Raw genomic sequence first — 13,703 nt, forward strand, 5'->3', positions numbered from 1 at the left:
TGTCATTTTGACTGTTGCTATTCTGCCTAGAATGGATAGTGGGAGGTTCATCCATCGTTGGAGATCATCTTGAATTGTTTTTTGTAGTGGAGTGAAATTCAAGTTGGTCAACTCTGACAGCCTGGGGGAAATGTGGATGCCTAAATAAGTGATGTGACTTGTGCAGAAGGGGATGGGTGTTGTAAGGGCTGCCACATCTGGACTGTTGGTGCTTAATGGCAGTATGGAGGATTTGTTCCAGTTTATTGAGTAGTCAGAGAGAAGAGAGAATGATTTGATGACCCTGATTACTTCTTGTAATGATGTTTGTGGATTCTCAATAAAAAGTAATATATCATCTGCATACAGGCTGATTTTATGGTGCATGTTGGAGGTTTGGATTCCTGTGATGAGGGGGTTCTGACGGATGGCTGCTGCTAGGGGTTCAATGAAAATGGTGAACAGAGAGGGAGAGTGGGCAACCTTGCCTGGTCCCCCTGTGAAGAGTGAAGCTTTGTGAAGTTTGCCCGTTAGTAATAACTGTGGCTGTAGGTGAGGTGTAAAGTGTTCTAATCCAGTTAATAAATGATTCCCCAAAGCCAAAACTGTGGAGGCTTTTTCTGCATCTAAGGTGGCTATGATTGAATTATGGTTATGTGTGGTTGAATGGTGCATTATATTGAATAGTCTGCGTGTGTTATTGGCTGAGTTTCTTCCTTTGATAAATCCTGTTTGGTCCGGGTGAATAATGAATGGAATTATTTTTTCTAATCTGTGGGAGAGTGCTTTGGTGATAATTTTTATGTCGACGTTGAGGAGTGAGATGGGACGGTAACTTGAAGGCAGGGTGGGGTCTTTGTTTGGTTTGAGAAGGAGTGAGATGGATGCTGTATTCATGTTGGATGGAAGTCTGGAGTTTTGTTGTATTTCAGTTAACATTCTATGGAAAAGTGGAGCTAAGATGGACCAGAAGTGTTTGTAGAACTCAGCAGGGAAGCCATCAGGACCGGGTGCTTTATTGTTAGGCATGCTATTGAGGGCAGATTGGATTTCTTCAGTTGATAGGGGTGTGTCTAATGTGTTTTTTTGTTCAAGGGAGAGTTGGGGTAAATTGAGGCTGGTGAGAAATGGTCTGATGTCTTCTTCCTTAGGGTTGTTATCTGAGGAGTACAGGTTGGCATAAAATTCTCTGAATATTTGATTTATTTCATTGGGTGAGTTTGTTGACTTCCCTGCTGAGTTCATGATGGTGGAGATTGTGGATTTTTCCTTATTTCTTTTGATTTGGTTTGCGAGATATTTACCAGATTTGTTATTGTGGTGGAAGTTTTCCTGTCGGAGTCTGCTGATCATGAAGTTAGTTTTTTTATTCAGGATTTCATTTATTTCTAGTTTATATTGTTTTAATTTCTTCTTGTTGTCTTCTGTTGGGTTGGTTGCATTGATGGATTCTAGCTGTTTGATTTTTTCTTGAAGTTCAGATTCTTGTTTGTTTCTTTTTTTTTCTTATAGGCTGGATATGAAATGATAATTCCTCTGATGATGGCTTTACCTGTTTCCCATAGAGGTGTGGGTGATGGCTTTGGAGAATCATTTATTTCCAGGAAGGATGCCCACTCTCTTTTGATGAGGTCGTTAAATTCAGAATCTTTCAGGAGGGATGTGTTAAAGCGCCATCTGGTGGCTGGTTTGTGTGGTCTCGGTGGGTTCCATTTGAATGATACTGGGGCATGGTCACTGATGATGATGGGGTGTATTTGGTGATCAGAGATATTTGGGATGATTGAATTGCTGGTAAGGAAGAAATCGATGCGTGAATATGAATGATGAACTGATGAAAAAAAAGAGAATTCTCTTACAGTTGGGTGTTGTAGGCGCCAACTGTCATCAAGACCAAAATCACTCATGAATTGGATTATTGTTTGTGTGGATTGCCAGGTGCGTGTATTGCTAGATGTGTTGGATCTGTCTATTGATGGATTTATTACTGTATTAAAGTCGCCACCAATTATTATTGGGGAGTCAGAGAAGTTGGATATGGATGAAAAGAAGTTATGAAAGAAAGATGGGTCATCGGTGTTAGGGCCATAAAGATTACCAATTGTCAGTGGGCTATTTTTGATTGATATGTTAATGATGATAAAACGTCCCTCTGGATCTGTGATGGTAGTGTTATGGATAAATGATATTGATTTGTTGATTAGAATACAAACTCCTCTTTGTTTTTTATTGAAATGTGATGAAAATGAGTGAGTAAACTGAGATGATTGCAATTTGATGTTGTCTGTTTCTAAGAGGTGTGTTTCCTGTAGTAAACAAATATCTGCATGAAGTGAGGTGAGATGATTAAATACTTTTTTTAGCCTGAGTACCAATGCCACGGATATTCCAAGAAACAAATTTTATTGCTGACATGTTGGGTGACTGTGATCAAAAGGAGAGGGATTCATTATGCTGAGTGAGTGAGTGAGTGAGTGAGTGAGTGAGTGAGTGAGTGAGTGAGTGAGTGAGTGAGTGAGTGAGTGTGTGTGTGTGTGTGTGTGTGCGTGCGTGCGTGCGTGCGTGCGTGCGTGCGTGCGTGCGTGCGTGCGTGTGTGTGTGAATGTGGACATATACAGGTGTGTGTGTAAGTATGTGTGTGTGAGTGTGTATGGGTCTGTGAGGGAGTGACTTGCAGGGCTCGACATGTGATTACAAAACAAAAAGGGACATATACAGTAAGGTTTACACACAAAAAACACAGGAAACACAACACAAACACTTAACAATAAACAACATAGAGAGCGCTGCGTATCAGGGCACATACGGAGCGAGACGTTGGTGCGTAAATGTTTATGATTGTCCTTCTGAATTATTGTAGATAACGGCGGGAAGGGGACGGGGGTCTGTGTAGCGGAAGGAGAGAGTGAGAGTGCATGTGTAAAAGAGAGGAAAAGGGAGAGAGTTTGTTTATGAGAGAGAGGGGGGGCTAATATAACCAGGGGGTGATGTCCTTGCTGCGGTATAACTGTCCGTTTATGTAAAGTTTGTCCACTGAGATGACTGCTTTCTTTCCTTCTGAGATCATTTGTTTGCGGATGGGGAAGAGTTTTTTGCGCCTGTCCATGATTTCTTTCGGGTATTGATCGTTTAGTCCATAGTCCGTTCCTTTAAGCTGTTTTCCTTGATGTTTGACCAGTTCTTTCTGTTTAAAGTGTTTGAATTTGGCGACAATCGGGCGAGGTCTGTTGTTGGTGGTGTTTTTCTGTCCTAAACGGTGAACGCGGTGAAATGTGATGCTGTTGACTGTGTCTGCGGGGAGTTTGAGCTGGAGTTTCATGAAGTCCTTTACTGATTTCTCTGTGTCGTCTGTGATGTGTTCAGGGATGCCGGAAAAAACCAAATTGTCTCTCATATTGCGTGCTTGAAGATCCAGAATTGTTTCCTTCATTGTTTTATTTTCGGCAGTGATGGTGGTGAGCTGGGTTGTAACAGAGGTGAGCTGGTCGGTGATGGTGTTGACGGTTTTATGGAGGGTTTTGTTTTCCTTGGTGAGTTTCTCGATCTGTTCGTGGCTATACTCTAAGCTTTGACGGAGTGACTGGAATTCTTTGTGTAGGATTTCGATGAGTGCGATTCTGGTGTCGAGTCCAGAGAGTTTTTGGTTTATGGAGAGTAAAATGTCGCTTACCTCCGAATGATGAGGCAGGTTCGGGGATGAGGATGGAGATGTGATTGTGCTGGGTAGAGAACCGGACCGGGGTCTTTTGTAGGCTGGAGAGAAGCTGGATTTTCCGGGGGTGCTTGAAGTGGCTGCATTCATTGTGCAGTATGTGATGAAGTATTGGTCTATGTAGTTCTCTAAGGTATCCAGGTCGGTGAATAAATGAGGTAGTCCGTCAGTTAAGGTGTAGCCGAGGTTTATTGGGAGTGAAAGGAAAAAAAGGAGGTTGTAAAGAAGAAGAAGAAAAAAAAAGAAAAAAAAAAAAAAAAAAAGAAGTTTAAAGTCCGAAGAGAAAAGTTTGTTTGGTTCTAGCAGCCAATCACCGCCATCTTGGATCGCGCACTGACCGTCACGTGAGTGTTGCGTTCACGGAGACATGGAGCACCTCACGGAGACATGGAGCACCTCATCACAGTATGATCAGCATGGTAGCTGAAGGCTCTGGTTCCTATCCTGCTTTTGGAAACTTTGGGAACCAAAAATAACCCTGCATTTTCAGAGCGCAGTGATCTTGAGGGTTGGTTAGGAACTATGAGCTGCAACAGATAGGATGGAGCCTGACCATTTAGAGCTTTGTAAGTAAGGAGGAGGATTTTGAATTCAATCCTGGATTTCACAGGGAACCAGTGCAAAGAAGCTAAAACAGGAGAAATATGATCCCTTTTCTTGCTTCCCGTTAGAACACAAGCAGCGGCGTTCTGCACCAGTTGGAGAGACCTAAGAGATTTGTTGGGACAACCGAATAATAGGGAGTTACAGTAATCCAGCCTAGAGGTGATAAATGCATGTACTAATTTTTCAGCATCTGTTTGGGACAGGATATGTCTAATTTTTGCGATGTTACGCAAGTGAAAGAAAGCAGTCCTTGAAGTTTGTTTTATATGGGAGGCAAAAGATAAATGTCAAATAAAACTCTGAGATTCCTTACAGTTGTGCTAGAGGACAAGGTATTGCCATCCAGAGAAATTACATCATTAGTAAAGGAGTTTCTGAGGTGTTTGGGGCCAAGAACAATAACTTCAGTTTTGTTTGAATTCAACATCAGGAAATTACAGCTCATCCAGGCTTTTACATCCTTAAGACATGTTTGAAGTCTAGATAGCTGATCAGTTTCATCTGGTTTCATTGACAGATATAATTGCGTATCGTCAGCATAACAATGGAAATTTACAGAGTGTTTTCTAATTATGTTGCCTAGAGGAAGCATATATAATGTAAAAAGGATTGGTCCAAGCACAGAACCTTGTGGCACTCCGAAGCAGACCTTAGTATGTGCGGAGGGTTGATCGTTGATGTGAACAAATTGGGAACAATCTGATAAGTATGACTTAAACCAGGCTAGTGCTGTTCCTTTAAGGCCAATTAAGTTTTCCAGTCTGTGCAGTAAGATTTGATGGTCAATGGTGTCAAATGCGGCACTGAGATCTAATAGGATTAAAACAGAAACCAGACCGGTATCAGAAGCGATAAATAAGTTATTAATTTTTGCAAGTGCTGTCTCTGTACTATGATGAGCTCTGAAGCCTGACTGAAAGTCCTTGAATAAACTATTATCTTGGAGAAAGTCACAGAGTTGATGAGCAACCACTTTCTCCAGGATTTTAGAAATAAAGGGGAGATCGGTCTATAGTTAGCTAAAATCTCAGGATCGAGAGTGGGCTTCTTTAGAAGGGGTTTAATTACAGCTACTTTAAAGGACTGTGGTACATAGCCTGTTAATAAAGATGCATTGATTATATCTAATAAAGAGTTGTCTAATAAGGGCAAAACTTCCTTAAGGAGCTTAGTTGGGATGGGGTCTAGCAGGCATGTTGATGGCATAGATGCAGAAATCAAAGTGTAGAGTCGATGAAGGTCAATGGGGGAGAAACGGTCCAAATAAATTTCAGGCCTTGCTGCCATATCCAGGCTATCTGAGTCCGGGGTCAGGTCAGGTAAGGGCAAGAGGTGATGGATTTTATCTCGAATAGTTATAATTTTATCATTAAAGAAAGTCATAAAGTCGTCACTGCTTAGGGCCAAAGGAATACAAGGCTCTATGGAGCTGTGACTCTGAGTCAGCCTGGCTACAGTGCTGAAAAGAAACCTGGGATTGTTTTTGTTTTCCTCAATTAATGATGAGTAATAGTTTGCTCTGGCATGGCGGAGGGCCTTCTTATACATTTTAAGATTATCCAGCCAGACTAAACGGGACTCTTCCAGTTTGGTTGAACGCCAATTTCTTTCAAATTTTCGTGGTTTGTTTCAATTTGTGGATCTGGAGGTTAAACCATGGAGCTAATTTTCTTTGTTTCATTATTTTCTTCTTGAAAGGTGCAACAGAGTCGAGAGCTGATCGCAGTGAGCCAGTAGCATTATCGACGAGACAGTCAATTTTAGAACGATTTAAGTTAGTAAGAGTATTCTCAGTCACTGTGAGACATGGTAATGATGTCAAAGCAGAAGGAATTAGTTTCTTAAATTTAGCCACTGCTGAATCAGATAGACATCTAGAATAGTAACTCTGACTGAGAGGCTTGTAGTCAAGTAATAAAATATTGAAAGTTATTAAATAATGGTCTGACAGAGCAGGAATCTCAGGAAAGGCTAATAAATCTTCAATATCGCTGTTGTATGCAAGGACTAGATCGAGGGTGTGGTTGTAGCGGTGGATGGGTTTATGTACACACTGACTGAAGCCAATTAAATCCAAAAGCGTGGAGAGAGCAGAACTAATGCTATCATTAATATCCATGTGAATGTTAAAATCCCCGACGATAATAATTTTGTCTGATTTAAGCACTAAACTTGATATAAGCTCAGAGAATTCAGATAGAAATTCAGAGTATGGGCCGGGGGTGCGGTACACTATAACAAATAGAATTGGCTGTAGAGTTTTCCAGGATGGGTGAGAAAGACAAAAAAAAGCTTTCAAATGAACTATAGTTTAGCTTAGCTTTAGTGTAAATTGCTAAGCTTGAATCAAAACTCCCCCTCCTCGGCCAGTGTCCTGCACAACGTGACTATTTATGTGACCAGGAGGACTGGATTCATTCAGGCTAACGTACTCATCAAGACAAAGCCAGGTCTCAGTGAGGCATAATAAATCAATATGGTTATCCATTATTAAATCAGTGACTAAAAGAGCCTTGGTTGATAGGGATCTAACGTTCAAGAGTCTGCATTTAATTCTCCTGTTCTTTGGCAGGAGATGTATTAATTTTTATGAGATTTTCTTGTACAAGTCCCCTTTTGTTTATTTTAGATTTAAACAAATGAAGTGGTCGGGGGACAGACACCGTTTTTATAACATTTGCATTATGGAAGACATTTAAAATATCATCAACCCACTTTTCTTTTCAACCCAAATGTAATCTCTGTCTGATTTAAGAGTCCAACATCTTTTTGATGTCATAATGACATCAGGTGCCAGCTGGGTAGGGTAGGTTATTTTTTTTGCCAAAGCTACAGTCTTTTGCTGCAAAATTCACTCATTTGTATTTTTGGTTTAAAGCTAAATAAAAAGTATAGAACAAGCACAATAAAAATGAGATATAAAACACTTCGAATCGCTTCAGGGGCAAACATATTTTTCTTATTTAAGCATCATTTTTACTTGATTCAGACAGTATGCATCATTTTTTTAACTGATGCAAAAATCAGCAAAAGGCTAACACTCAGTTCAAATCAAAAATCTGCAAAAATATCTGTATTATGCCACCAGACAGTTAAAACAAAATAAAAAACACCCTCAACAGGTTAATTTGGTCGTGAAAACACTAGCATTATATTTAGATATATTTACTATAGCTTTCTTTAGAGTTTTGAGTATACCTAATGTAGTAACTCAGCTCTTTTTCTGACCTCAAGGCCAACTAAATGAGTCAAGATCTAAAGTGATTCTGTTTTGGCTATTAACTTTGACAGCTCCTGCACATTACAAACATGGGTTGTTTTGCATCTTATATAAAAGAGTTTGCTTGAAATGTAGGAGTTAGATTTGACTCCAATCTATAATTTGACAGTTGATTATCCAGGATGGTACAATCCTGTTTCCTTCACCTCAGGACAATAACTAACATTGAATTACTGTAATTCTCTTTGCTCAGACTGAAGTCATAAGTCAGCTGCTGTATTCCTGCTCATTCAAAATGCTATCGATAGACTTTTCACAAACTCTGGAAAATGAAATCACATCACTCCCATTCTTGCATCTCTGCAGCAGCTGTCTTTGAGTTTTAGCTCTCCATACAGTAAGAAAAAGCAAATGCAGCACATAAAACACTGTGAGGCTTTACAATATTTGTGACCTAGCAGGAATAAACAGCCTCTGGTTATACCTTCTCTTGAAATCTGGAATTACTATGACACAAAATCACAATGGTAGCTGATAGAGACAGTCACATTTGGGCTGGATAATTAGCCAAACTCCAAAAATAAAAGAATAGCGTCTCGGGGAAGTGTAGGTCAACTTCCAAAGCAGTTAGCCACCACTGGAGTCTTGCTTTGTCATCCAGCAGTAGGTAACGAAAACAGCACAATGTGTATCTTATTTTAATCTTGCAATTTGGAAACTTGCATCTCAGATCTCATTTGCTACTTTAAAAAAACTACGCTTTAATCCCATTTTGGTTTTCTATTGTACACTTCTCTCTGTTTTACTAGTTGCTTTTACACAGACATGGCGCTATAGGGCTGCAGCGAAGTCCCTTCTTTATACTGCCCCTGCATTTTACACATAGAAATAAACAACGGCGGCAGCATTCCTCTCCAGTGTGTGATTATACACTGCATCACATCATCCCGCAATCAAAACAGGCATGACAGGTGTGACGTGTAACTCAACAGCGTCAGTGTGACATATAATATAAACAGCGGCAGTGCTGTCTAAACAATAACAAAGGGATTTATGAAAAAAAGTTTTGCTGGAAAGTGCTACTTCACATGTGTAGGTTTGAAAAACTGGTGCTCTTTGGATTCAAGGACAAAAACGGCCAAAAAGAGGGAGAGATTAGATTTGTTATTTGTTTAGTCAATAATTTAAAACTGAAAAAATTCCAAGGCACATTGTTTTGCAAAAGTTAAAGAGTTTTTAATACATGGGCTTGACGCCAACATGTTTGAACTTACAGTCTTCATCAGGTCATCAATAACAAAGGCATAACATGTCAATCACATTTATTTGCAGTCTCTGTTATATGACAGCTGATCTCATCCTCTGCTCAGAGCTCCTGAATCTCATTGTTTTTCCAGTTTGCAGACATTTACAGCTGCTGTTCTTCTTCTTTGAATTAGCCACTAATTGCTAACAGCTGCTTTTTAAATCTCCTGCGGTGGGTCGCACACAAACACGTCGTCAAAACGTTACACCCGTGCCACCCACGTCACGTCTTTCTGGCTTTACATTTTACACAGACCTCGTTTCGAAGCTGTTACTACCTCCCATCCCGGCTCAAAGGTGAGACCATTCAGTCGCCTCTTCTCCGCAATTGGACATTATATACAGAATGGCGTGGCGGCATAATGCCGTGATTTTCTCGCCCTGAACAAGAAGTTCAAATGCAGCTACTGTTTATTTTGTTATACTCAGATTTTTTTGCAGTTTACTGTGTTTGTTTTACTATTAGGTACTTTGTAACTCTTTGTGCTCTTTATAAATAAAGTTGTTGTTATAATTAATTTATGTTGTTCTATCTAGTACACTGACTCTCACGTGTTTCATGCACAGTGTGTACTACAGCTGAACTTGTCCACCAGAGGGAAGTTAATAAACTGTTTTAGTAAAAGTAGACTGAAATCATTACACTAAATTTGAATTTTACACTAATTACATAAAATTAATTATATTTTACAAGCAACCATTCTAGTCATCTTTTTGTAATGTGACACAGTACCTCTCTGTAATATGTGATCTTTGCTTTTTAACTTAAGGAGGTGACCAGAGACTCGACTCAGGCGCATGCATCTCTGAGCCACAACAGGACAGTGATGCCTTCTCTCCCATCAGCCCCCTCTCCAGCTCTGGTAGCCCCTCTACCCCCCTGCAGCCCACGAGCACCCACGGCCGCTCCATCTCCATATCAGTGGTACCTTGTTCTGAGGAACAGAGACCTTGCATATTAACTGAGGACGCCTTCGCCCCGGAGCAAAGCACCCCTCCAACCACTCGAGCCTCAAAGACACGCACTGCCAAGCCCTGCCAAACACCACCGCCATCTTCCCGCAAACTGCTGCAGCTCCTCCCCAACATCGCACTGACAAGAAGCAAGAGTCAAGAGTCACAGTTGGCCAACCGCATAGAGGAGCCTGCTACACGCAAGTGGGTTTTAGAATTGACGCTGCAGCTGTGTGTTTGCGATAAAGATGGTACATCAGAGTGTGCTGTTTAAATTTTGCCTTAGCTTTCACCCGGTCCTCCTTTTCATGCTGTGTCATTTCTAATTGTCATGGATGCTAGCTCTCTTCTGTACTGGGGTGTCTTTGCCCCCGATCTCTCTACCTCAGGCATTCAACGCAGGCGCCTGAAAGTGCAGGGAGGTCCCAAAACAGAGCCATAGTGCCTAGTATCAAACTGCAAATAGAAATAAAGTTTTCTCTGACTACAGAAGTCCTGACTGAACTGTAGTTATAACACTTGACAGAAGAAACAGCCATGAAAATGAAAAATACATTTGTCTGAAACTAGCATTGATAACTGCGCTTGGTCCCAAAATAAAATAGGTCCCACGCTGTCTTTTAGTGTCATCATCAACCTAATAATGTCAGCTTTGCCCACAACTTACCTCATGATGTAACAGGCAGATTGCCAAGTAATTTACTGGGCGCATTTATGCTGCTAAATGGATTAAAACTGTAGATTTTAAATTCACAGCCTTTCCTGAAATACCATCCCCCCAAAAACATTACATTTCAGCCCCACAACTGGTAATATCATGCAAATAACAAAATTGTAAGTGCATTCTGTCCAACACAGCCTCCAAAGTCAGGGCTCTGACTGAATGTCATTTGACACTCACACATGTGCACATGGAGGAAGACAAATCAACATCATAGCTATCACTAACTATTGCAAATCTATTACCTGCTACCAGTAATCTAACAGCTGCACTTTGTACAGTGCAGCAGAGTTGTAGTTGCTGTATACAGTTGCTTTTAGTGGACTGCTAGATACAGTCGCTGTTAGTGGACTGCTAGATACAGTTGCTGTTAGTGGACTGCTGCATACAGTCGCTGTTAGTGGACTGCTAGATACAGTCGCTGTTAGTGGACTGCTGCATACAGTCGCTGTTAGCGGACTGCTAGATACAGTCGCTGATAGTGAACTGCTGCATACAGTTGTGTTAGTGGACTGCTAGATACAGTCGCTGTTAGTGGACTGCTAGATACAGTTGCTGTTAGTGGACTGCTGCATACAGTCGCTGTTAGTGGACTGCTAGATACAGTCGCTGTTAGTGGACTGCTGCATACAGTCGCTGTTAGCGGACTGCTAGATACAGTCGCTGTTAGTGAACTGCTGCATACAGTTGTGTTAGTGGACTGCTAGATACAGTCGCTGTTAGTGGACTGCTAGATACAGTCGCTGTTAGTGAACTGCTGCATACAGTTGTGTTAGTGGACTACTAGATACAGTCGCTGTTAGTGGACTGCTAGATACAGTCGCTGTTAGTGAACTGCTGCATACAGTTGTGTTAGTGGACTACTAGATACAGTCGCTGTTAGTGGACTGCTAGATACAGTCGCTGTTAGTGGACTGCTAGATACAGTCGCTGTTAGTGAACTGCTGCATACAGTTGTGTTAGTGGACTACTAGATACAGTCGCTGTTAGTGGACTGCTAGATACAGTCGCTGTTAGTGGACTGCTGCGAACAATTGCTGTTAGTGAACTGCTGCATACAGTCGCTGTTCATGGTAAATGGTAAATGGACTGTACTTGTATAGCACTTTTCTAGTCTTTTGACCACTCAAAGAGTCTTCACACTCCATGTCACATTCACCCATTGATACACATACACACTCTGATGGCCAAGGCTACCACACAAGGTACCACCTGCTACTCGGTAACCATTCGTATGCTTGTACACATAATATCAATATCAGTATCAGTATCTTGCCCTAGGATACTTCGACATGTTGCCTGGAGGAGCCGGGGATCGAACCATTTACCTTCCAATAAGAAGACTGCCCCTGTGTACAGTTGCTGTTTGTAGACTGCTGCGTAAAGTCGCTTTGAGTGGGCTGCTGAGTACAGTCAGTGTTAGTCTCTCTCTGTCCTTACAGAGCCGGTAAAAAGAACAAAGTGCTTGGTGCTATTCATGTCAACGGCTGTGGGAACAGTCCCGAAGACTCAGCTCTGCGGTCACCATTGCTGTCCGCCCGAACCCCCGGCCCTGTCCCAGCCTCAGCCCCGTACATGATGCCTGTCACCCCCAACCTGCTGGAGAGTGAGTCCCCATCACTGATATTCACCTGGACTCCTACTATTATTGTCCTTATTGTTCTGTCACTGTCCCATTGCTTCTGTGTGTGTTTGATATTCTAATATTGTTCACAGGTGGGACCATGCACAGGAGTTCCCCTCAGACAATAAGGAGAGACATTGGCCTGGCCGTTACACACAGGTAAGTTACTGGCACACCAATACATCACTCTTGTATAGATTAAAAGACTTTATAGGAATAAGTGAGTCACTGTACATTATACTGTGGACACTGTGGTTAATGTGTGCATTATTTTTATTGAATGTGGGCTGTGTCCAAAATGTTTTACTTGCTTTGATGTCATGGTCTGTTTGTCTTTGTCTGACATAATTGCTATGGTGAAAACACATGCAAGTGTGGCTGGAAAGAGTGTCACACTCACTAGTTTGAGAACTCTGTTTTGGCCCTCTTAGACCTGTTCTCCTTATTAAACAAAACAAAAAAACAAACACCCTCTTTCACTGAACTAACACAGTGAAAGGGGTGAGTTTAATTGCTATTTAACTCATCATAAAACAAATTTCATTCAAACTCAACAGACACAAATTAAAGCTCACTAAATCCAGTCATCTAGATAGTAAGTCCACTGTTCCAACAAGCACCAACTCTGGTTGGGTCAAAATAAACTCTTAATTCACCAAGTTATATGTTAACATATGTTGATCTGCTGTCCCACTGTCTCTCCCATCCTCTCAGTTGTCCACTGAGCAGTGGCTCTCACTTGTTTTTTGGAGGCAGCTACAGTAATATTACATTTTGTTTCAACTAACATGCAATTAATGGCAACAAAAGAAACAGGAGAATATGTTAATTTTTTAAAAGTAATGGATTGCTTATTTGACAGTGTAACATTACTCCTCCACTGCTCATTTGGTCATTACTCCAAAACCTCTCCTCAGTAGGCAGATTTAGATTAACCCTCAAACTGTGCAAATTGGAATTGCGAATATAAAATATAGAAAACTGTACATTTCTGAAAAAAAATCCTCCTGTTTATTACAAAAAGTTTTTATACTTGGAATGACGGCTCGACGCTCGATGGAGTAGGTCGCAGAAGAGAGGAGCTCCGACATAAAATCTCTAATACACATATTTGAATCCTCAGTTTCCCACTGACAGGGGCACAGACTGAATCTAAACTGAGCAACAGCAAAGCGTCTGATATGAAGAAGAACCCACGCAGGACAAAAGCCACACAAATTCAGAAAACTATAACACTCGGCAGTTCAAAGATGGCGGACAGCGTACCGGAGGATACACCGGAGGCCACACTCTCCCTGCAGACTTTGAGAGAGGAATTACAGTCTTCCAGAGAGGCCGTGCTAGCCCAAATAAAAGCCGAGATAGCGACATCATTTAAAGAAATTAAAACTGACATTACCTCCCTCCGCGAAGAAACTAAAGCCGACATGCGAGCTATACATGAAGAGTTAGCCGGCGAATTAGCAAGGCTCCGCTCGGCTCAGACAGAGGCAGCGAGCAATTACGAAGAAATGGGAAATACACTCAGCGAAACGATGGACAGAGTGACGGCCCTGGAGCAGGCACAACAAGCGGTTGCTAA

At 41.4% G+C, this 13,703-nt stretch overlaps 1 protein-coding gene across 9 annotated transcripts in view; it reads left to right on the forward strand.

The window, feature by feature from the left end:
- The window catches only part of LOC121942866 (kinase suppressor of Ras 1-like), a 96,278-nt gene that overhangs the window by 59,099 nt on the left and 23,476 nt on the right, over positions 1-13,703 (forward strand). For all 9 annotated transcript variants that reach the window (XR_015776866.1, XR_015776867.1, XM_088079394.1 and 6 more), the window contains 3 exons: positions 9,593-9,980; positions 11,940-12,103; positions 12,214-12,280. Coding sequence is in view for 7 of the 9 variants with exons in the window: in XM_088079394.1 (XP_087935520.1) it covers positions 9,593-9,980; positions 11,940-12,103; positions 12,214-12,280 (619 nt within the window). In the remaining 2 variants the exon portion in view is untranslated. The remainder of the gene's footprint in view (positions 1-9,592; positions 9,981-11,939; positions 12,104-12,213; positions 12,281-13,703) is intronic.

This window comes from Plectropomus leopardus, chromosome 6, assembly GCF_026936395.1.
Source record: "Plectropomus leopardus strain MGB_pleo_1.0 chromosome 6, ASM2693639v1, whole genome shotgun sequence".
NCBI lineage: Eukaryota > Metazoa > Chordata > Actinopteri > Perciformes > Serranidae > Plectropomus > Plectropomus leopardus.